Source organism: Perognathus longimembris, chromosome 7 (genome assembly GCF_023159225.1).
Source record: "Perognathus longimembris pacificus isolate PPM17 chromosome 7, ASM2315922v1, whole genome shotgun sequence".
Lineage (NCBI taxonomy): Eukaryota > Metazoa > Chordata > Mammalia > Rodentia > Heteromyidae > Perognathus > Perognathus longimembris.
In genome coordinates, this window is record NC_063167.1 from 44,910,275 (window position 1) to 44,932,718 (window position 22,444).

Genomic DNA, 22,444 nt, shown 5'->3' on the forward strand with positions numbered 1-22,444 from the left:
GGCAATAGATAAGCACAGAAGGGCTTCTTGCCTTGAATGTATTAATCATGTGTCCCAAAGACTATTTCTCGAATGTCCTACCTGAAACAGCTTCAGAAAAATAATTTAGAGGAATTTTCGACTCCACCTCCCTGCCCTCATCCCACCCTTGCTAGAAACGGGCTGTGAGAGTGAACTGCAAGTGGGCTGCTCCTGATGGGAGCGGAGTACCTCATCGGGACAGTTGCGGGGACACGGCAGGCGCTTCCCTTCTTTCAGCGTGTTCACAAGTCTTGTGACTGTCATCTGGCCATGAGTTGGACCAATCATTTTCAGAAATAACTATGTAAAATAAAACCAAACAAAATGTTTTACTTTGTAAATACTTGTATAGGTAAAATACTTAGAACAAAAACTCTTTTCTCCTTAACTTTAAAGGAAAATCCACATTTTTAAATAGCTCTCGATTAGGCTATAATCCTATCTTAGACTCTACCCAACCACTTGTTCCAGTCAAGAAACCTGCTCAGTGAAAATGACCTTGTTCAGGAGTAAACGAGCACGAACAAGGTCCAGTACCTCCTCAGACAGGTAAGATCCTGGAAATCTGGGTTGTCCTACAGAACTCAGGACTCCTTGTGAAGCCAAATCTTAAGACATCTTGTTGAATAACAAAAGGGAGTGACACTTTCCCTTTTCAATGGACTGCATGACAATTAAAAACAAACTTACCGGGGCTGGGGATATAGCCTAGTGGCAAGAGTGCCTGCCTCGGATACACGAGGCCCTAGGTTTGATTCCCCAGCACCACATATGCAGAAAACGGCCAGAAGCGGCGCTGTGGCTCAAGTGGCAGAGTGCTAGCCTTGAGCGGGAAGAAGCCAGGGACAGTGCTCAGGCCCTGAGTCCAAGGCCCAGGACTGGCCAAAACAAAACAAAAAAAAAAAACAAACAAACTTACCAAGTAGAGAAGAATGGACATACTTTAACAGGATTTTAGGTTCAGATGCAGAGACAAGACTTACAGCCATGGGGCTTGAATCCGAATCACAGTAAGTGAGCAGCTCGTGCAGGGTCACTCCAAAGGACCAGACGTCAGAAGCAATATAAAATTTACACTGAATTAAGCATTCTGGAGCATACCTGGGAAAAAGCAGCAGGTAAATCTTCCAATCCTGAGAGATTCCAAACATTACATAATAGCTAACAAAAATCACCTCTTTGGTTCTTAGACTTTAATATTCAAGGCATCTAAGTGTGTATTATGTATTGTATGCTAGTATGGTGCACATCTGAAAGTACTGTTCCTGTCTCTCAGTAGCACCTATTTGCCCCCAAATAAGTAGACAATTCATGTGGAAGACAAGGAAACTCATGAAGGCTGGCTCCATGCTGAATTCCTGCAAACTCCAGAGTCCGTGGTAATCTCACTGGCTCATCAATGTCTAGTGTCACTTGTTTTGGTGAATGCTCCCCAACTGTCTAAGCAAGGTGTCAGGGTACTCCATATTGTTTCCTAAATACTCCTTGGTCCTACCCCCGATTAGCCTAGCCACTGTCCTGGTCCATGCTGTTGCTGGCTCTTGCCTATGCTGTGGAAGCAGCTGAATCTTGCACCCCTCCAATGGCATCCCACTGTTCTTGGGATAACGTACTAGCTCCCAAACTCAGCTTTCTTAAGGCCTGACTTGGTTGCCTCTCACAAGCCTCCCTTGTGATTGATGCACACTGAGTTTCAGTTCCCATCACTCCTGTTAGCCTCACAAGCTACCTTCCTTCATCTCCACAAACTCCAGTCTTTCAGGTCTTACCCAAATATACAAGACTTCTAGAAAACTTTGCCTGACCCCTTCTATGCTTCTGTACTCCAGGTTGGCTGCCTCACACTTGAATTCATATGGTTGATCATATCTCCAGCAACTGTCACAAAGATGGGCTGTGACACAATATTTTTTACACAAATGAAGAAAGATTCAGGCTCTATGAGGGAGAGATAATTTGTGTCTGTTCAGGAGGTACTAGGGCTGCTGATCAGTTTTAGGGCAGAGAAGCCCACAGCTGCTTCCCTGAGATCGTTGAAGGCTATGAGGTGGTTGTAAGTGTGTGGCCTTCAAAGTAGGATGCTTGGTGATTCATGAAATGGCCAAGACCTTCATCAAAGATTTCCCTGGCTCTGTTCAGGGTCTCTATCACCACTTCCTCTCTCCCTTTCCTGTCCTCTAGATCCCTTCTGCATGGATGTGTTTAAGGAAGTGCTGGTCTTCTCCATCTGCTCACAGCTGTGACAACTGTGGCAGATCTGTCCTCTCCTTAAGGGACTAGAGATGCTGAGCTGGGGATCAGACCTTTCCTGTTCCTAGAAAAGTGGTGCCATCAAAGCACAGGATTTGTGAAGCCTACCAGTAATACAGACTAAATGAACTCTAACCCTGATTCAAGACAAAGGAATGAGAACCCATGAAAACAGTATAAGCCTGGGAAGCACTGATGAAATCTAGTAGTTTGATTCAGTTACCAAAACACAGGGCTGTCCCGGTCGTCCTTGACTGTGTAGTACTCCTTATCAGTTTCAATTGCTTTGGTTAGACCAAAGTCTCCAATTTTCACTTGGTGTTCACTCTCAACAAGCACATTTCTTGCTGCTAAGTCCCGGTGAACATATTGCCGAGAACCCAGATAGTCCATCCCCTGAGAGAGAAGTAAAGATAGTACATTGTAAGCCACTTCAAGGTACATCTTATATCTGTCATTTCATAATAAAAATCGTTTATATATCACTTATTTTTTGTGAGATCAAATGATAAAAGTAAAAACAAATTCATTCAGTTGTATGCAGAAGCTCATTTTTCACCAAGTAAAAAAAAATAGGCTCACACAATTATTCTGAAGTTTCCTACTTGTGGTCTAATTTCAAAGCACTATGATCTAAGGCAAACTGCCCAACCTTTAGGCGTGTTTCATTTTTACCTTACAAATCTGAACAGCATATTTTAGTTGTTGTTTGAGGTTAATTTTGTTCTTATTCTTCGGAAGATATTCCTTAAGGCTTCCCGAAGGCAGAAATTCCATAATGAGCTTGATTCCATTTCCTCCTATTTAGGAAAAACCCATCAGTATGAGGTTGCTGAATCAAAGAGTGTAAGACTGGAGACTGGGGGAGAAGAACTGACATGGTTTCAGCATTACCCTTTGAGCCAGGCAGCTCTAACTTTGATGACACACACCCCTCACACTACACAGGAAACACACCCCTTAAGTTCTTACCTTGTGTACAAGCACTCATCAGGATAACATAGCCCAAGTACTCATAAACCACCAGGAAGATGAAAAATGTTAAAGTGACAAGCCACATTATTCATTACCAATGTTAAGGGACATACATGAATATCATGTCCTTAGAAATAAACAAGTATTGGTAAATACTACTACCAAATACTACTTGCCACCTTGATTTAAGAAAATATAAAACAAAATGTTCTGGCTAGGGAGGGGGCCTGGGATAGGTGTCACTCCTATGTATCAGTGTGGATATCTGAATGGTAGAATCCTGTTCAGAATGAGTATATCAACCACAGGAGAGACGCAACTGAACCATCCATCCCTTCAGTGGGAGAGAAACTGGGAAGCTACTGCAGGAAGCTAAGGGACTGACAGTGTGAGACCTGCAGTCCTGACAGTTCCTAGTAGCTGATGGCTTAGACGAGGCCAAGGACTGCATGCCCAACAATGGCCTCTATGAACTAGAGAACCACTTAGTCTGAACCAGACCCCACTTTGGACAACATACCGTCTTCTGTGCAGATTCCTTTGTACTTCACAATGTTCTCATGATAGAGGTTCCTTAAGATTTCTATTTCCTTCTTCAGATCAGCTATGTGGTTACCTCCACTCTCAGGTTTCAGGGATTTGACAGCCACCTGCTCTCCTGTATTGTCCCCCTCAGGGTCATACCTGCAGAGCTCAACCTTCCCAAAGTGACCCTAGAAAGACATGTGTGTTTATCAGAGAAGCCCCAGCCTAACTAGCTAGACACACCTAGAAAATAAAAGTCTCGCTCACACATCTGTGCTTCTGAAGGCCAGGAGCTAATAGCACTGCCTGACTCTGACATACTATGGACCCAAGACATGCCAATCATTGTGCCATTATCTGAACAATGGAAAAATCTGTGTAAAGATATAAATCTCTAGCCCTATTGGCCATTGGTAACTTCTATTTGAGATCTAAAGGAAAAGCCAGCAGTCTCTTACTCTGTAGTAAATCCATCCGTGTGTCAGGAGCCTCTTATTTACTCCCAGGAAGTCCAAGACAGAGATTTTTCTATTGATTCAAAATCTATACCTAATTACCTCTGTCTAATAGAAAAAAAAATCAAGACAGGTGTTGGTGGTTCATGCCTGTAATCTTAGTTACTCCGGAGGCTGAGATCTGAGGATTAAGACTTGAAGGCAGCCTGGGCAGGAAAGTCTGTGAAACTCTTATCCCAATAAGCTGTTCAGAAAAAGCTGGAAGTGGCACTGTGGCTGAAGTGGTAGTGTGCTAGCCTTGAGCACAGAGGCTTGGGCAGCACTGAGTTCAAGCCCCAGGACAAGAAAAAAAAAATCAAGGCTCTCTCAAGGAAGCTGAACAAGGTCCTGGGTACACATACACTGATGATACATACAGTTATACATGCAGACAGATGAGCGGTCTGGCAGGTGGGGAGGTGTTAAGTGGAGTATAATAAAAGTGTTCCTCCACAAAAGGAGTAAGATGTGTTCTTTTATAAAGTCTGACCCAGAATGGGAAGAAGCAGGGAGCTCCTTTCTATACAGACATGGTATGTCAGCAGAGAACACTGTTATCAGCCACAGAGAGCACTAGTGTAACTTGCCTCTCCCAAATCACGGATCCTCTTCAGGAAGCGCTTTTCAAAATGGGTGGGATCCACCTCTGTTGCTGGTTGTCTTTCTGAAACAATGTCTGGATCTAACAGAAGAAAAAAAGTAAAAAAAAAAAAAAAAGCAAATGATACCCAGAGACTGCCACTGACAGGCAGGCCCTGCTCATTTTCTCCACTCCCCTGCCCAACTGTTCAATGGCTGTTGCTGCTCATGGTTATGATGGTGTGTATAGTGTCTTACTCTGTTCTTCAAGCTTGTTAATGTCCCTCATGATGGCTCGGAAGAAGGGTCTCTGATTGGGATCATAGTTCATACAACGGGTCATAAGGTCAGCTAGTTCTTTGCAGGACGGTGTCACTGGCCTGCAGCGGCTTTCATAGAATCTCTCTTTCTGTAAAGAAGGAGGACATGTAGAAGAAACAAAGGAGCCCCAAACCTTTTAGCCCCAGGTCAGAATAATTGTAATCTCTAATTTAATTTCCAACTTGTCTGCTGAAAGGTTGATTTTCTGTATGGGTTACAATGGCCTTATTTCACTGCAGGAAATCTCTGTCCCGATACTAGAGTAGCCCAGATAGGCAGTATATCTCAGTCCTCAAACTGCAATCCTGTGAAGTCAGGCAGCCTTTCTGGAAGAGTGTGGCAACCTGCTTAACAATCTTCATGTTCTTCACCTGCTCTAACTCATTTAGTTCCAATTTGCAAATGATTCAAAAACAAATCTGATACACCGAGACTAGTATACAAAAGTATTACCTGCAGAATTAGAGCACTGGAAACTTGAGAACAACATAATTCAAAAAAATTCAAAACAGTATATATATACATATATATATACATATATATGTATATATATGTATGTGTGTGTGTGTGTGTGTAACAGTGAAAGAAGACCAATTAACTCAGATTTACTTTTTAAAAATTAAGGCCTTCTCTTAATATCATATGAAAGAATTCATATTTTTAATTCCACTTTTAAAACTCACAGCTTTTAAAATTCAGAACATATTAACTATAATTAGCATGATGCCAATTTATTTTACGAGGATAGACACAAACAGGCTGAAAGACAATATGTGAAAGTATTAACAGTGGTCAGAGATGACAGGAAATTAAGTTACTTTCAGGGGCTTACACAGTGGCCCATGCCCACCTCTTCCCACCATGAGCTTCCTGGAAACTCCTACGATGTGCATGGTCATCTGGAATTCGCATCTTCCTTACACCCTAGAAACAATTGCTTACCTCAATCAGGGTCTTGTCTTTCAAGGGTATCTCGCCATTGTAGCAGATTTCCCAGAGTGTGGTTCCAAAGCTCCACTTGTCAGCAGCCACACTCAAGTTCTTAGAGTCTTCAACACACTCAGGAGCAATCCATGGGATTCGCTCTATGCACTCTGGAAAAAAGACAAGAGGCACACTTACAAACCTGCTTCTGAGATCACACAGGGAACAGAGCAATGCCATTCGGCCAGAGCTGCAGACAACCAAAGAAACTATTCCTATCAAGAGTCCCCAGAAGTAGACCTGGCTATGTAAGTCCAACAGAGAGTCATCACATGGCAAATATTAGACTTGCTCCAGTGCTTCTGATAAAGCAGTATGATCACCTGCCTTTGAAGCCCTAGCCTCACAAACAGCAGAGCATCCCAGCACATGGACACCATGGTAGATCAGGAGAGAATGAGAATAATGGCTCACAAAAAAAGCAGGGGAGAAGAGGCCAGTGTATGCAGAGGCAGGCAGCTGTCTGTATCCTGTACCACAGCTCAGAGTCTTAGGCTAATATTGTACTGATTTCCTTTTGTGGGGGAAAGAATGAGGAAGAAATGGGGAAATCTGCATATCCTTTTCTCATAGCAACTTCTGTGGCCACTGGTTTTGGCTTCTAAGACCAGAAGTCACAGTCTTAGCAAAGACCCCTGCCATGTCCACTGGAAATGTCCTCAGCCAATGCCATGACACCTACAGAGCAGTAACTTGGATGCCAAGGGAGGAAAAACAGGAGAGATGCCCCAGAATCCAGCATTCAGATTCAGGTCCACCTGATTTTCCAGGCCTTCTCCCATTCTTTCTGTTCTTTCCCCTTTCCTATAGCCCCCTTCACTAACCTGCAAGGCCCAGAGAAGTTCTAAACATCTCCCTGAACAGCCCATTGCCACTAACTAACTAGGTGATGTCTCTATCTTCCAAATCACCCCACAACAATTCTCTTTTTTGGAGAGAGGGGGTGTCAGTCAGTCATGGGACTTGAACTTGGAGCCTGGGGACTGTCTTTGAGCTTATTTTTTGCTCAAGGATAGTGCTCTACTACTTTGAGCCACAGTGCCACTTCGGGATTTCTAGTGATTAATTGGATATGAGTCTCCTGGACTTTCCTCTTCGGGTTGGCTTTGAACTATGATCCTCAGATCTTAGCTCCCTGAAGAGCTAAGATTACAGGTGTGAGCCATCAGTGCCCAGCCCCACAGCATTTCATAGGCACCTCTAAGTCCCCAGGCTTTTCTGACTGTAATGTCATGAGAGAGAGGTGGGGGGGGGGAGTAGAGAGAGAGAGAGAGAGTGTTCATAGGGTATGTGTGTTTGTCCCTTGCTGAAGACGAGACTCCTGATAGACTTGTGTCTCTGCCTCAGGACTACTGGCTGATGGTCACATGACAACCATCATGTCAGAAATGAAGGGTAACTTGCCATTCCTCTATCAAGGAAAACATGACTGAGGTTTCATATGTAAGATTTCCTGCCTAACTCCATCCACACAGAACAAATTTACTAAGTAAAATTCATTATGTTGGGCTGATCAAAACAATAATGAAGGGGCTGGGGATATGGCCTAGTGGCAAGAGTGCCTGCCTCGGATACACGAGGCCCTAGGTTTGATTCCCCAGCACCACATATACAGAAAACGGCCAGAAGGGGCGCTGTGGCTCAGGCGGCAGAGTGCTAGCCTTGAGCGGGAAGAAGCCAGGGACAGTGCTCAGGCCCTGAGTCCAAGGCCCACGACTGGCCAAAAAAAAACAAAAAAAAACAAAAAAACATTAATGAAGACAGGAGACTGTAAGGCCACCAGCACCAGGCCCTGGTGTGTTCCAGTCCTCCTCGAGTAATCCACTGGGCCAGGAAGAAGAGCACAACCTGTGCAGTGTGGGTTTCTGATCTTGCTCCCAAAGTTACATTCTCCTTTGCAGCCTACTACTTGACATAACACAATTCACAGTGATGATGTGAAATCATAGCAATCACTCAATAAAGAGGCCTTCCAAACAACTCATTAGCTACAACAGAATCCAAAAAGAAAGTGGAGGAGGACTCAATTCCTGCCTTCCACCTCTTGAACACCCCTTGGAGCCAGTGGCCCCCTCTGAGCTTCCCTAACACATGACTGCAGCATCTATACAGCAGGGATCAGACAGTATGGGCTGGGCTATCAGGGACTGCCCTCCCTCAGCATTATATCCCTGCCTAGGATACAGCAATAGCACCATACATCAGTTTGCTGACTCTCTTGTCTCAAGAGAGCCAGCCCCTTCTCACTGCTGGACAGACACCTGACATTGAGTACACAGAGGTGATGGCTGGGGACATACCTTGCCTGGACAGCACAGAGACAGGGATGCCAGGGTCGCTGAGTTTGATAAAAGGGCCAATCTCGCTGTCAATGCCCTCTCGGGCCAGAAGGAGATTTTTGGTGCACACGTTCCCATGGACCAGGTCTTTATCCTCCTGCAGAATAAAAAGAGTCTTTGTGGCAAGGCCCATCTTCTTTCCCTTACTCCTCTGTTTCCAACTCTGGCCCCTCTGATTATCTCTCCTTGCTCTTGTGAAGGCAGAACCCACAACCTGGCCCTCCTGCTGCTGATCTGTGTGATTCATACACATCCTATACTGCCCCTCAGTCCTTGGCTCATCAGTGGAACAGGCTAATGGCAGGGATGTGTGAGGTTTCAAGCTAGCAGAATCTAAAACATAGGAACAGCATATGGCTCTTGGTAAGTTGCCAATAAAACATTAGCTCTGACTGACACTGACAGTTTCCCTTGTTTACTCAGTTCTACACTATTCCACTCTTACCATGTACCACAATATAGTCAATCCTCTTTTCTGACACTGTACTATTTTGCTCTAAGCAGGATTCATAAGCGAGCACAAAAAAAACAGCCCTCAATGACCATTTTCACTAAGTACTGGCCACACTTGTATTTAACTAGAGCCTTGACATGTGAACCTTCTGGAGGTCTGCTAGCCAGCACCTCCTTCCTGTTACCCCCTATGAGGACAGTGTGGTTTCTGGTCAGAAAAACTGTGGATATGAGGACATTCTTACCAAGTAACTCAGAGCGCTGGCCAGCTGTTTGGCAACTTTGAACTTCCATGGTGTGGTGAGAACATCACTTTTCCGGTGCATGAAGAGATCCAGGGGCCCCCCCTCCACAAATTCTTCTACCATAATGTCTGCAGACACAGAAAAAATGACATCCAGAACATCCATCTGTCTGGGATGGTATTCTCCTTGTCCCCTTACAACAGCCCTTTTTTAGTGGATGGTACTCAGTTTCATAACCCAAAAAACACTTTTCAGAGGTACAGCTTTTCCACTTCTAATATGAGCCTCTCTGAAGTTCAGGTTCCTTGTCTGTAAATACGGACACAACACCACCTCAGGGGTTTGAGGAGAGCTAAATGTGATGAGACATAGAAGGCCTGTGAAGAGCCACCATCACCATCCCTACTCTTAGCACACACTGTAAAGATTACCCTTACAGCAAGACTTATGCATAAGCAAGCAAGCAAGCAGAATAGCCCATATTACATATTGCACAGAAAACAAAGTATTTGGGGTTTAAAAGCATTCCTTTCTTTCACATATGTATGACAGGAATTCCAAGGTCTTTTTCTAGCAGCTTCAACCCAAAGACAGGTGAACAGCAATGGTGTCAGTAGCCTGACACTAGAAAGGTCAGAGCTTGCACATTATTATAAGCAGCCAGTCTGCTAAACAGGCAACCCCACTGTTCAGGGTTCCTCCCTCCTGTCATGCTGACTTTACTTCCTGAGGTAGCACAGTAAGAAGCCTAGAGTAACCTGAAGAGGTATTAAAGAAATGAATGAGAGCTGAGCACTGGCTTATACCGATTATCCTAGCTATTCAGGGGGCTGAGATCTGAGGATCATGGTTCAAAGCTAGCCCACAAAGGAAAATCTGTGAGACTCTTATCTCCAATTAGCCACCAAAGAAGCCAGAAGTTGGAGCTGTAGCTCAAGCGGTAGAGCACTAACCTTGAGCAAAAAAGCTCAAGGACAGTACCCAGGCCCTGAGTTCAAGTCCCAGGACCAGCACACACACACACACACACACACACACACACACACACACACACACACACACACACACACACGCACACACACACACGGTGTCCAATTCCACAGACACTACTAATGTATACAAAAGACATTCTGGGGCTGGGGATATAGCCTAGTGGCAAGAGTGCCTGCCTCGGATACACGAGGCCCTAGGTTCGATTCCCCAGCACCACATATACAGAAAACGGCCAGAAGTGGCGCTGTGGCTCAAGTGGCAGAGTGCTAGCCTTGAGCGGAAAGAAGCCAGGGACAGTGCTCAGGCCCTGAGTCCAAGGCCCAGGACTGGCCAAAAAAAAAACAAACAAAAAAAGACATTCTGAGTAGCTAAAGTCTGTACATCGTGAAGGTATCAAGAGTTCTGAATAGCAGCTACACTCCCCAGGCAGGCCCCACTATCCACTTTAAGAGGGAAGACACTTACTTTCCACATCTCGGACACACACGCCATAGAGGTATACAATGTGTTTGTGGGAGACCTGTCTCATCATGCTGGCTGCCTCAAAGAAGGCCTGTGAGAGAAGGGAGAAAGGTGGGTCAAGGGTAAGCCTTCACTGCTAAGGGAACATCAATGGACCCCTTGAAGTCTCATCATTCTCATCACTCCTGGCCATGAAAATACTTACACTGGCCTTTACTGTTCAAAGACATGGCTACACCTTGACCTCTACACCAATGAAACTGGAATGACTTTTAGAAAATCCAACAGGACACAGAGCAAACCTGATGAGATAAGCTGATACTTTTCCCATCAGATACTCATCCTCCCCATTCTTTACATTTTAGGAATAATAATGCTTACTTAGCACTGTGTTAGAATAAAAGGGATGCCAAGGCAGTAGATCTATGCACTCTACTAGTCTGTGGGATCCTAGGTAATCATTTTTTTGCTTCTCTCTGCTTTCATTTTCTATATTTTGGAATGGGAACCCCAGACTCCACTGGAAACTCTTGAGACCACCTGGCTTGTCCCAGGGCTTCATAGCACCCACATGGGCCTTTAGCAGGAGAGAGGAGGAAAGGTAGAGGACAGGTTAGGTACTGAACCTAATGTTCACTCTTCCTTGACTAATTTTACATACAAGGTCAGCCTGAAACTGACTGAAAGGCAGGTATGACAACAATGAGGGCAATATTAAGGTGAAGGCTCTTCCCAGCCCACCGCCCTCTCCTGGCTCCACAAAAAAGGAGAACACTTGCCAGAGAAATGTCCCTGTGGCTGGGGTCTAAGACCTTGAGGATCACTTTTATTCTCTTCTCTTCAGCAGTCCCTTCATCGTCCTTGTAATCCACCAGGGTCCCGGAGTAGATATGTGTCCTGGTGCCTCTGCCAAGGTGCTCACCCTGAGGGATGAAGCAGAATATGGTGATCTCTTTCTGTAACTGTGTGATGGCTGAGTGTGGGACTGAATCATTAATGGAAGCACTAAATATGGATGGGGTAGTGGCCAAGGGAAATGAGTCTTAAGTTTGTTAGGTCTCTGGAAGATCAGAAAGTTTACTGGATAAACATAATTATGTAATTTCCTGGTGCCCTGGAAAGAGTTACCTACTCTCTAAATACCCTACCCTTGCTTCTTATCTAGAAGACTGACTAAAGCCAAATCTCAATCCTGACTTACCACAAAACTTCAAAATAATGATATCAACAGCCAGCTACCCCATTCCATCCCAGGGTCTCCACAGAAGACTTAGGAGGGACCCTGTCAGATGGCTTTCTCACTCTAGTCAAGGGAACAAAGTGAAAAAGTTTATAACTCTGTGTTCTACTACCTGCTGTCCACTCTCTGAAAACATGGATAATGGCACCTACTTTGCAGAGTTGTTTTAAGAGCTGATTAAGGAAGTAAATATAAAGGTTCCTGATACAGACTCCTGGATGTGATGTCTGATAGAAGCCCATCTTGCTGGGCCCATGTGTTTGGTGTGAAAGGCTTCCAGACTAGCAGTCATTTCCTCTCACACTGGAAACATTCATTCCTCCTCCACCCTATCTTTCCATGTGCACAAGGACACATGCAAAGCTCTAGAAGCAGTAATACAAATTATACTGGCATTACCAAGAAGCCCCAAGCTAAGAAACTGGGCCCTTAGTTTCCTCACATGAGAACAGTGATAATACCACTAAAAGAGAGGCATGAGGATTAAATGAGCGATTCAGCAGAGCCCTCAGCACAGAACTATCTGCCTCTAAGGACCCTTCTAATTTGTGCTTCAATACTTCTGATTTTTGAATGCTTTTATTTTTTTCGGGGGGGGGGAGGGTCAGTCATGGGGCTTGAACTCAAGATCTGAATGCTGTCCTTGAGCTTTTTTGCTCAAGTATAGCACTCTACCACTTTGAGATACAGTGCCAATTCCAGTTTTCTGGTAGCTAACTGGAGATAACAGTCTCATGGACTTTCCTGCCTAGGCTGGCTTTGAACCTCCATCCTCAGATCTCAGCCTCCTGAGCTAGGATTACAGGTGTGTGCCACCAGTGACTGGCTTTAAATTCTTAATATGTGAAAATCAAATGAGATTTATACTCTGGACACTAGTGGTTATGCCTGTAATCCTAGCTACTTAGGAGGCTGAGATATGAAGATTATAATTCAAAGCCAGCTTGGGCAGGAATGTCCATGAGACTTTTGTCTACAATTATGTACCCCTAACAAAGGGGGAACAAAGCCAAGAGTGGAGTGGAGGTGTAACTCAAGTGGTAGAGCACTGGCTTTGAGCAAAAAAGCTCAGGGACAGCACCTAGGCCCTGAAGTAAGAGAGGAGAGAGAAGAAAAAAAAGGAGAGGATAAAGAGAGTTGTAGCTGGGCACTGTGGCTCCATCCTTTAATTCTAGCTACTTAGGAGGTAGAGATGAAGGGATTGTGGTTTCAAGCCAGCCTGGGCATAAAAGTTCATAATATTTCATCTCAACCAATGGCTGGTTGTAGTAGCTTACATCTATCATCCCAAGCAACACAGGAAAGCACAACTGAAAACACTGTAGCCCAGGCCTGAAATACCATCTCAAAAACAAGGCAAAAATGGGCTACAAGTATAAGGCCTTGAATTCAATTCCCAATACTTCCAGAAAAAATTACTCATAAAACTAATGCAATATGAAGCTGTTGACCTTAGGCTCACAAAACATAACTCAAAGGACTATTATGGTGCTCGCTCTGGCAGCACATATAATAAAACTGGAATGATACAGAAAAGATTAGCATGGCCCCTGTGCAGGGATGATATGCAAACTTGTGAAATGTTCCATATTTTTAGCTGATTTTAAATACTGCAAAATCAATGAAGTGGCTATACTACAATGGAAAGAAAATCAGAATCACTGCAGACCTCTTCACACAAACCCTCAATGCAAGGAGAGCTTGGAAGGGTACTATCCAAGCCCTGAAGATCAACAACTGCCAACCCAAAGTGATATATACCCAGCAAAACTAGCATTTACACGCTGGTGAAACGAAAACCTTTCACAACAAAGAAAACTTAAAGGAATTCATGAACACTAAACCATAACTACAAAAAATATTAAAAGGAAGAATACAATGTAAAGAAAACAAGATCAGGGAAACACATCAGATAGAAATCACTAGAAAATCAATTTAGTAATCACAGGAAAAGGAAAGAAGCAAAATACAGGAAAGAAAATGGCAGGAAACAAAATGTTTCTCTGGATAACAAACCTAAACATTAATGGACTCAACTCTACAATTCAAAGAAAAAGAACTGCAGATTGGATCAGAAAAACAAGATCCATCCATTCGTTGTTTCCAAGAAACCCACCTCACAGCCAAAGATATAAATAAATTCAGAGCAAAAGGATGGAAAAAGATCTTCCATGCAAATGCACCCAACAAGAAGGCAGGAGTACCCATTTTGATACCTGACAAAATAGACTTCTCATTAAAATAAGTACAAAAGACAAAGAAGGTCATTACATATGAATACAAGGAACAATCCATGAAGAGGAAATCACAGTCATCCGTTTATGTGCACCGAACAATTGAGCACCTAATACGTTAAACACTCTCAGACTTACAGAACAAGATAGATCTAAATACAATAGTAGCCTTTCTGTACGTCAACAATATACAAGCAGAAAGGGAAATCATGAAAATAACACTATTTGCAATAGCCTCAAAAAGAATAAAATATCCAGGAATTAACCTAACCAAACATGTAAAGGATCTATTTAGTGAAACTATAAAAATCTCAAGAAAGAAATCAAAGAGGACACCAGGAAATGGAAAGACCTTCCATGTTCATGGATAGGTATAATCAATATTGTGAAAATGGCCATACTGCCAGAAATGATCTACAAATCCAACACAATCCCCATAAAATCCCAATGACATTCTTTACTGAAATAGAGAAAACCCAAAAATTCATATGGAACAACGAAAGACCAAGAATAGCCAAAAAGCAATTCTAGGCAAAAGAAGCAATGGAGTTGGTATTACAATATCAGATGTCCAGCTCCAAACAGCTTGATACTAGCATAAAAAGAGACCCGAAAATCAATGGAATAGATTAGAAGATCCAGAAATAAAACCACATATTTACAGTCAGCTGATATTCAACAAAGGAGCCAAAGGCATACAGTGGAAAAAACATAGCCTCTTCAGCTATTGGTGCTGAGAAAACTGGGCAGTCACATGCAGACAACTCACAGTGTATCCCAGCCTGTCATCATGCACTTACATCACTCAAAATGGATTAAAGACCTGAACATCAGACCTGAAACTCTGAAACCACTGCAAGATGGAGTAGGAGAGATATTAGAACATATAGGCACAAACAGGAACTTCCTTAATAGAGTCCCAGGGGTATAACAGATTGACGAGAGACTTGACAAATGGGACTACATCAAAATAAAAAGTTTCTGCACAGCTGAAGATACAGCTACTAAACTAGAAAGACAGCCACACAATTGGGAAAAGATACTTATCAGCAATACATCAGACAAAGGCCTAATATCTGATATATACAGGGAGCTCAAGAAACTAATCCATCACAAATCTAATAAACCAATCACTAAATGGGCAAGGGAACTAAAGAGAGACTTCTCAGAAGAAGAAGTAAAAATGGCAAAGAAACAAATAAGAAAATGTTTGTTACCCGTGGCCGTAAAGGAAAGGAAAATAAAAACAACCTTGAGATACCACCTTATCCCAGTTAGAATGGCCAATATTCTGAATTCAGACAACAACAAATGCTGGTGGGGATGTGTAGAAAGAGGAACCCTACTGCAACTTCCAATTGGGAATGTAAACTAATACAACCACTCTGGAAAGTATTCTGGACATTCCTCAAAAAACTAAATATAGACATACCCTATGATCCAGTCATATCACTCCTAGGCATCTATCCTGAGTGACAGGAACCAGGTACAATAAGGACACCTGTACAGGCATGTTCATTGCTGCACTGTTCACAAAAGCCAAGATATGGAGTCAACCTAGATGCCCCACTGCAGTTGAATGGATATAAAAAACATGGTACCTATATACAATGGAATTTTACACAGACATTAGAAAGGATAAAATAATGTCATTTGCAGGGAAATGGATGGAGCTAGAACAAATCATGTTGCACGAGGTAAGCCAAGATCAGACAAATAAACGGTGCATGTCCTCCTTGATATGTGGGTGGTAGATTTAAAACACAATGAGATATGACAAAGTAAACAGCACTCAAGATAGCCATACGCAGTGAGACCAAAAGAGGATAGTCTTAGGAGAAAAGTACCAAATTGTAATACCCAAGCATCTCTTCATTCATATGTATGTAAAATAATATACAGACTGAAAAGAATCCCAAAGATAAGAAAACAAAGGACCTCTTAATTTGTCTTCTAATTTTTAGATGGCTTTGTACTCTTTATCTCATATATGGTGTTTACACATGCACTTCTGAGGGAAGATAGGAGGAGGGCACAGAATCAGTGGAAAGTGGGTAAAAAAGTACAGCAGTGGAGGGCCCATCAGCTGCACTGGACATTGATGAAAGTGAACTAAGCAACTCAAGGGCTGTGACAGGAGGGAGGGAATGAGCGAGGAGGGAACAGCTGATACTAAGCAAAAGGAAAGAAATGTGCATACATATCACCCAACATATGTAAAGATAACCCTGCTGTATATCACCTCTAAAACAACAATTTGAAAAAAAAGGCCTATTATTCTATGACTACTCTTATATGCAGAAAATTGTGGAAGATAAATAGGAAATCAGTCCTGTTTCCTACAGAAACACATGTGATTATTAATTGGGTATATGAATTTGCACAAATACTGCCATTTGTCTGTCACAGCAGAATAGCCACACATAGCTATATATATATTACACTTAGCTCCCTCAAGATTTGTGTCTAGAGATAAGTTTGCCTCTTCCACCAGTCTAAAAGCCTGCTGAGGGTAGCAACTGCACCCAGTGGGTGTAAATGCTCATCACTGCTGGTAAATGGATAGAGAAGGCATGAAAGATGGTGGTTATCAGCTCACAGGCTCAGAACTAGGGAAAGAGAAAACACAGGTCCAACGTTCTCTTTCAAGTTCTAGAGAGAAAACAGACTGCAGTAAGTATGATGATTTTAATGTCAGGACACAGCTCTAACACCATCAGAGGGTGGTAATGATGGGACCTCAGGGAAAAACATTTAGATTCACTTAAAAAGTAACAATAACAAACAGACCCCATGCTTGCCTTCTTCCTTGTCCTCCCTATCAGTGAGCCTATAATTGGCCTTGAAGTTTCCTTCTTTCCAAGCTACTGCTATCTACTTTGAATCTCCACTTGCTGCCATGTCTTGTTCCTAACCCAGGAGGGCTGGAGAGGGGGCAAAAAATATGGGTGGGATGGTCCCTGAGCTTCAAATGCTTAGAAAAGGTCTAAAGGAAGCTACAAGGGAGTAGGGATGTACAGACAAAAGCCTCCAGAGGCTAGGACATTTGATCTCAACTGCTATAAGGATCCATTTCTCAAGGAGTTGTTTTTCTGCCATCTGATCATGTTCTTTGTTTCCCTAGCTCTGTTCCTTCTGGAAGTACCATCAAAAAGAGCAAGAGAGGAGAAAGATGGCGCCGAAACAATAGGGAGGCACCCCGACTCGCACCAACTGAATAGCGAGCTGGGAACTCCAACACCCAACACTCCACCAAGAACCCAGCAAAACCAGCATCCAGAAGCAGTGGAGAAACGCAGGAAAACAAAAAGGAGCAAAAAAGAAGAACCGAAAACCTACACGGAGCCGGAGATTAATTGGGGCACCCTCCCCCCACCAGCCGGCCCTGGCCCAAACAGGGTCAGGCTGGGAAAGGGAAACCCGGCGATCGGCAGACAGGTTGCCAGGAGCGCAGAATCCATATAGCGGGAGACCCCACGGACACAAAGCAGGGTGCGGACCAAGACACACCCGGCAGCGACGAGAAGTTCGGGTCCACACCGGATTCGGACAAGGGAACCCAGCGCGGCAGAAAGAGGGAACGGGGGAGCCACCACGACACTTCGCCAACCCCTGAAGGGCCAACGGCGGTGCGGGACACACACACAAAGCAGCAAAAGTGAGTCCCCCATAATCCCTTCCCCCAACGGGAGACCCAAGCCCGACAAAGAAGCTATAGCTCCCTCCCTCCCCCTCCCCACTCCCGTGGGAACAAAGGATCCCCAAATCAGGCGGGAAGCTCCCATCAGGCGCTGGGAAGCCAGTCTAGCAGGGGAAGGGCGGAACAGCCCCAAGCCCCCAAAGGTTCCTGAACTGGCAGAACCGGCCCCGTCCCCTTCCCAACAGGGGCCGGGGACGGCCGGCAGGGCAAGCCCCACCCGAGGCGCCTAGACCTTGCGGACTCTTACAACTAAAATCACAGGCGCTGGTGGGCAATACCAGCCCAGCAGGGTCACCTGAGCCTGATCTCGTTCCCCCTCCTCGCAGCGGAGACGAGGTCTGAGAGTGCTAAGCCACACCCGGACAGTCGATCCCACTGGGCCCCACACATACTGCCTCCCCCCCCCAACGGACTCTCGGGAGGGCGTAAGCACAACCCAACAACCCAGGGCTCGCTCTGGGAGGCAGACCCCACTTAAGTGCCTGTTGTAGGGGACTCACAGTGCACAGGAGGGCGGGGCCCCGGCGAAAGCGCCCGCTCTGATAGGCGTGCCCTGCACTGGTGGGCGGGGCCACAGCGACAGCACCTGCTGACGCAGACACGCCTACACAGAAGGGAGGGAAGATCTACACAGACTTCCAGATGCGCAAATCACAAAGAAACATAACTCAGTTCATCAAAGGACAAGCCAACTCGCCAGCTCCAAAAAGCAGCACGACTGGAGAGGAGATGGAGAATAAAAAAGCAAATGAGGACATGTTAACAGGAATGATCGAAACCGTCAGAAATGAAATCAGAAAACAATTCCAGGAGTTTAGAGCGGAAATCTGGAAGGACACCCAGGAAGCCAAGAAAGAAATGGAAGCAAAACTGGATACAATGCAAGCCTCGTTTAAAGAAATGGAAGCAAAAATGGATACAATGCAAGCCGCCTTTAAAGAAAATCTCCACACCCTGAGAATTGAAATGCATGAAAAAATAGATTTAAAATACAACTCTTTAAAGGAAGAAATTTCCACGATCAGAGCTGATATGACAACCATGAATAGCTCTCTGACATCCATAAACTCCGCAATTGAAACCATAACACAAAGAGTGGACCATATGGAATCCAGAATCTCTCGCCTGGACGATGAAGCAGCTGACAACAACCAGAAAATGACCACACTCCAAGAAAAGGTGAAGCTTCAGGGAAGATTACTCCAGGAACTAATGGACAAAGACAAGAGATATAATCTGCGCATAATTGGAATAGAAGAAGGAGCCGAATATCAGAGCAGAGGGCTTAATCATGTTCTCAATAAAGTTATTGCAGAAAACTTCCCCAATCTCACAGGGGACCCCATCCAGGTAACCGAAGCCTATAGGACACCTGGCAGGCCAGACCCCAGGAAAACCACCCCAAGGCACATAATATTCAAGACTACAGACCTCAAGATTAAAGAGCAAATTCTGAATTCAGCCAAAGCGAAGAAGGAAACTTTTTTCAATGGGAAGAGGATTCGAATAACATCCGACTTATCCACACAAACTTACCAAGCTCGAAGTGAGTGGAAGAACACCATCCAAGTACTTCAGAATAACAACTTACAACCTCGGATCAAATATCCAGCGAAACTGGAGTTCACATTCGAAGGGAGAACCAGATCTTTCCACACCAAAGAGGAGCTAAAGGAGTATGTGAATAAAAAACCAGCCCTACAGCGAATATTAAGAGGGGAAGCCCACCCAACAGAGATCGTAAAAGACACACAGACAGATTCAGAAAGAAACTTCAATAGCCAAAGTCCAGCAGAAACACAAGCTCACTAAAGACAAGAAGAAAAAAAAAAAAACAACAGGAAAAAACAGCCCAACAAGAAAATGGAAGGAGAAAAAACACCCTTATCCTTGATCTCTTTAAATATAAATGGCTTAAACTCCCCGATCAAGAGGAGCAGACTGGCAGAATGGATCCGCAAGCAAAAAGTTGACATCTGTTGTCTACAAGAGACCCACCTTACAGCAAGGGACAAAAACAGGCTTCGAATGAAAGGATGGAGCAAGATCTACCAAGCAAATGCACCCACCAAAACGGCAGGTGTAGCCACCCTGATCTCAGACAAGCTGGATTTCTCTTTAAAGTCCACTCAAAAAGACAAAGAAGGACACTACATATTGATACAAGGAAAAATCCAGAATCAAGACATCACGGTGATAAATGTATACTCACCGAACAAAAGAGGCCCGACATATGTCAAGCAAATTCTCACAGAATTACAGAGCAAGATAGATGCAAACACAATCATAGTGGGTGACTTTAATACTCCTCTCTCTCCAAGAGACAGATCCAACACCCAGAGGATTAGTAAGGGAGCTGAGGACCTAAATAACACCATTGCCCAAATGGATCTAACAGACCTATATAGAACCTTCCACCCTACAGAGACCCAATACACCTTCTTTTCAGCAGCCCATGGATCATATTCCAAAATAGACCACGTCATAGCCCACACAAAGAACCTCAGCAAATACAAAAGAATTGACATCATCCCATGTATTATATCTGATCACAGTGGATTAAAGGTAACCCTCAACAACAAAGGATACCACAGAGCCTATACACACTCTTGGAGACTAAACCCCACGCTGCTATCCAACACTTGGGCCACAGATCAAATTAAAGATGAAATCAACGAATTCATAAGCCACAATGACAAAGAAAACACATCACAAAGAAACCTATGGGACACAGCTAAGGCAGTACTGAGGGGCAAGATCATTGCACTCAGTACCCACATTAAAAGAATGGAAGCAGAGCAGGTGAATACCCTCACGATGAAACTAAAACAACTGGAGAAACAAGAAATGACAGAATCTAAAACGACTAGGAGGGGAGAGATTACAAAGATTAAAGAAGAGATAAATCTGATTGAAAATAGAAAGACCATTCAACAAATAAATAAGACTAAAAGCTGGTTCTTTGAGAAAATAAACAAAATTGACAGACCCCTTGCAAGACTCACAAAAAAAAGAAGAGAAGAGACTCATATTCGTAAAATCAGGGACTCCACAGGAAAAATTACAACAAATACACACGATATTCAAACAATCATAAGGAGCTATTTCCAAAACCTCTACTCAACAAAAAACAATAATTTTACAGAAATGGATCAATTCTTAGAGAAGTACAAACTGCCCAAACTGAACCAAGAAGAAATAAATCAACTAAATAAACCAATAACTTACGGTGAGATACAGGAGGTAATCAAGAACCTCCCTACTAAGAAAAGCCCAGGCCCAGATGGATTCACCAATGAATTCTACAAAACCTTTAGTGAGGAGCTAATTCCAATACTCCTCAAACTCTTCCGCGAAATAGAAACGGAGGGAAAAATCCCGAACTCATTCTACGAAGCTAATATCATACTCATCCCCAAACCAGGCAAAGATCCAACAAAAAAAGAGAACTACAGACCAATATCACTAATGAACACAGATGCAAAGCTCCTCAATAAAATATTAGCTAACAGGATCCAGAAAGTGATCAAGAATATCATACATCATGACCAAGTAGGCTTCATCCCTCAGTCACAAGGATGGTTCAACATCCGTAAATCAATCAATGTAATTCACCACATAAACAGAACTAAAATCAAGAATCACATTGTTATCTCAGTCGATGCCCAAAAAGCCTTTGACAAAATACAACATCCATACCTATTAAAAGCTTTGGAGAGAACAGGAATAGATGGAACATTCCTCAAAACAATAAAAGCCATATACAACAGACCAACTGCTAATATCATATTAAATGGAGAGAAACTTAAATCATTCCCCCTAAACACAGGAACAAGACAAGGATGCCCACTCTCCCCACTTCTGTTCAACATAGTACTGGAATCCCTAGCCATAGCAATAAGGCAAGAGGAGGACATCAAAGGGATCCACATCGGCAAGGAAGAAATCAAGTTATCCCTATTCGCAGACGACATGATCTTATATCTCAAGGACCCAAAAAACTCAGTACCCAAACTCCTACATCTAATAAACCAATTTGGCAAAGTAGCAGGATACAAAATCAATCCACAAAAGTCAGCAGCTTTTCTGTACACCAGCAATAGACAAACAGAAAAGGAAATTATGGAAACGATTCCATTTACAGTAGCCAAAAAAAGAATAAAGTACCTAGGGATCAACTTAACCAAGGACGTGATGGACCTATTCAATGAAAACTACAAAAATCTAATAAGGGAAATCAAAGAAGACACAAGGAGATGGAAAGACCTCCCATGCTCATGGGTAGGCAGAATCAATATAGTGAAAATGGCCATACTGCCCAAATTGTTATACAAATTCAATGCAATACCTATCAAAATCCCAGCCACATTCTTCACTGAAATAGAGAAACCAATCCATAAATTCATATGGAACAGCAAAAAACCTAGAATAGCCAAAGCAATTCTAGGCAAAAAACATAGTGCAGGAGGTATCACCATACCAGACTTCAAGCTCTACTACAAGGCCATCATAACAAAAACAGCATGGTATTGGTATAAAAACAGATCGGAAGACCAGTGGATTAGAATTGAAGACCCAGAAATAAAACCGCACTCTTACAGCCAACTGATATTCGACAAAGGAGCTAAA

General features: G+C 43.5%; 1 protein-coding gene and 1 non-coding gene across 2 annotated transcripts in view; one reads left to right on the forward strand and one right to left on the reverse strand.

Annotated features, from left to right (window-relative positions):
* The window catches only part of Jak1 (Janus kinase 1), a 117,025-nt gene that overhangs the window by 2,311 nt on the left and 92,270 nt on the right, over window positions 1-22,444 (reverse strand). Inside the window, exons 13-24 of the mRNA XM_048351480.1 lie at window positions 11,421-11,564; window positions 10,645-10,732; window positions 9,187-9,314; window positions 8,450-8,585; window positions 6,108-6,259; window positions 5,103-5,253; window positions 4,853-4,947; window positions 3,767-3,959; window positions 2,947-3,071; window positions 2,495-2,667; window positions 1,005-1,122; window positions 211-321 (exon numbers count right to left, since the gene is read on the reverse strand). Coding sequence (XP_048207437.1) covers window positions 211-321; window positions 1,005-1,122; window positions 2,495-2,667; window positions 2,947-3,071; window positions 3,767-3,959; window positions 4,853-4,947; window positions 5,103-5,253; window positions 6,108-6,259; window positions 8,450-8,585; window positions 9,187-9,314; window positions 10,645-10,732; window positions 11,421-11,564 — 1,614 coding nt within the window. The remainder of the gene's footprint in view (window positions 1-210; window positions 322-1,004; window positions 1,123-2,494; window positions 2,668-2,946; window positions 3,072-3,766; window positions 3,960-4,852; window positions 4,948-5,102; window positions 5,254-6,107; window positions 6,260-8,449; window positions 8,586-9,186; window positions 9,315-10,644; window positions 10,733-11,420; window positions 11,565-22,444) is intronic.
* On the forward strand, window positions 13,370-13,476 carry LOC125355868. Its single transcript, XR_007211789.1, has one exon. It is a non-coding gene; the product is annotated as a U6 spliceosomal RNA (small nuclear RNA).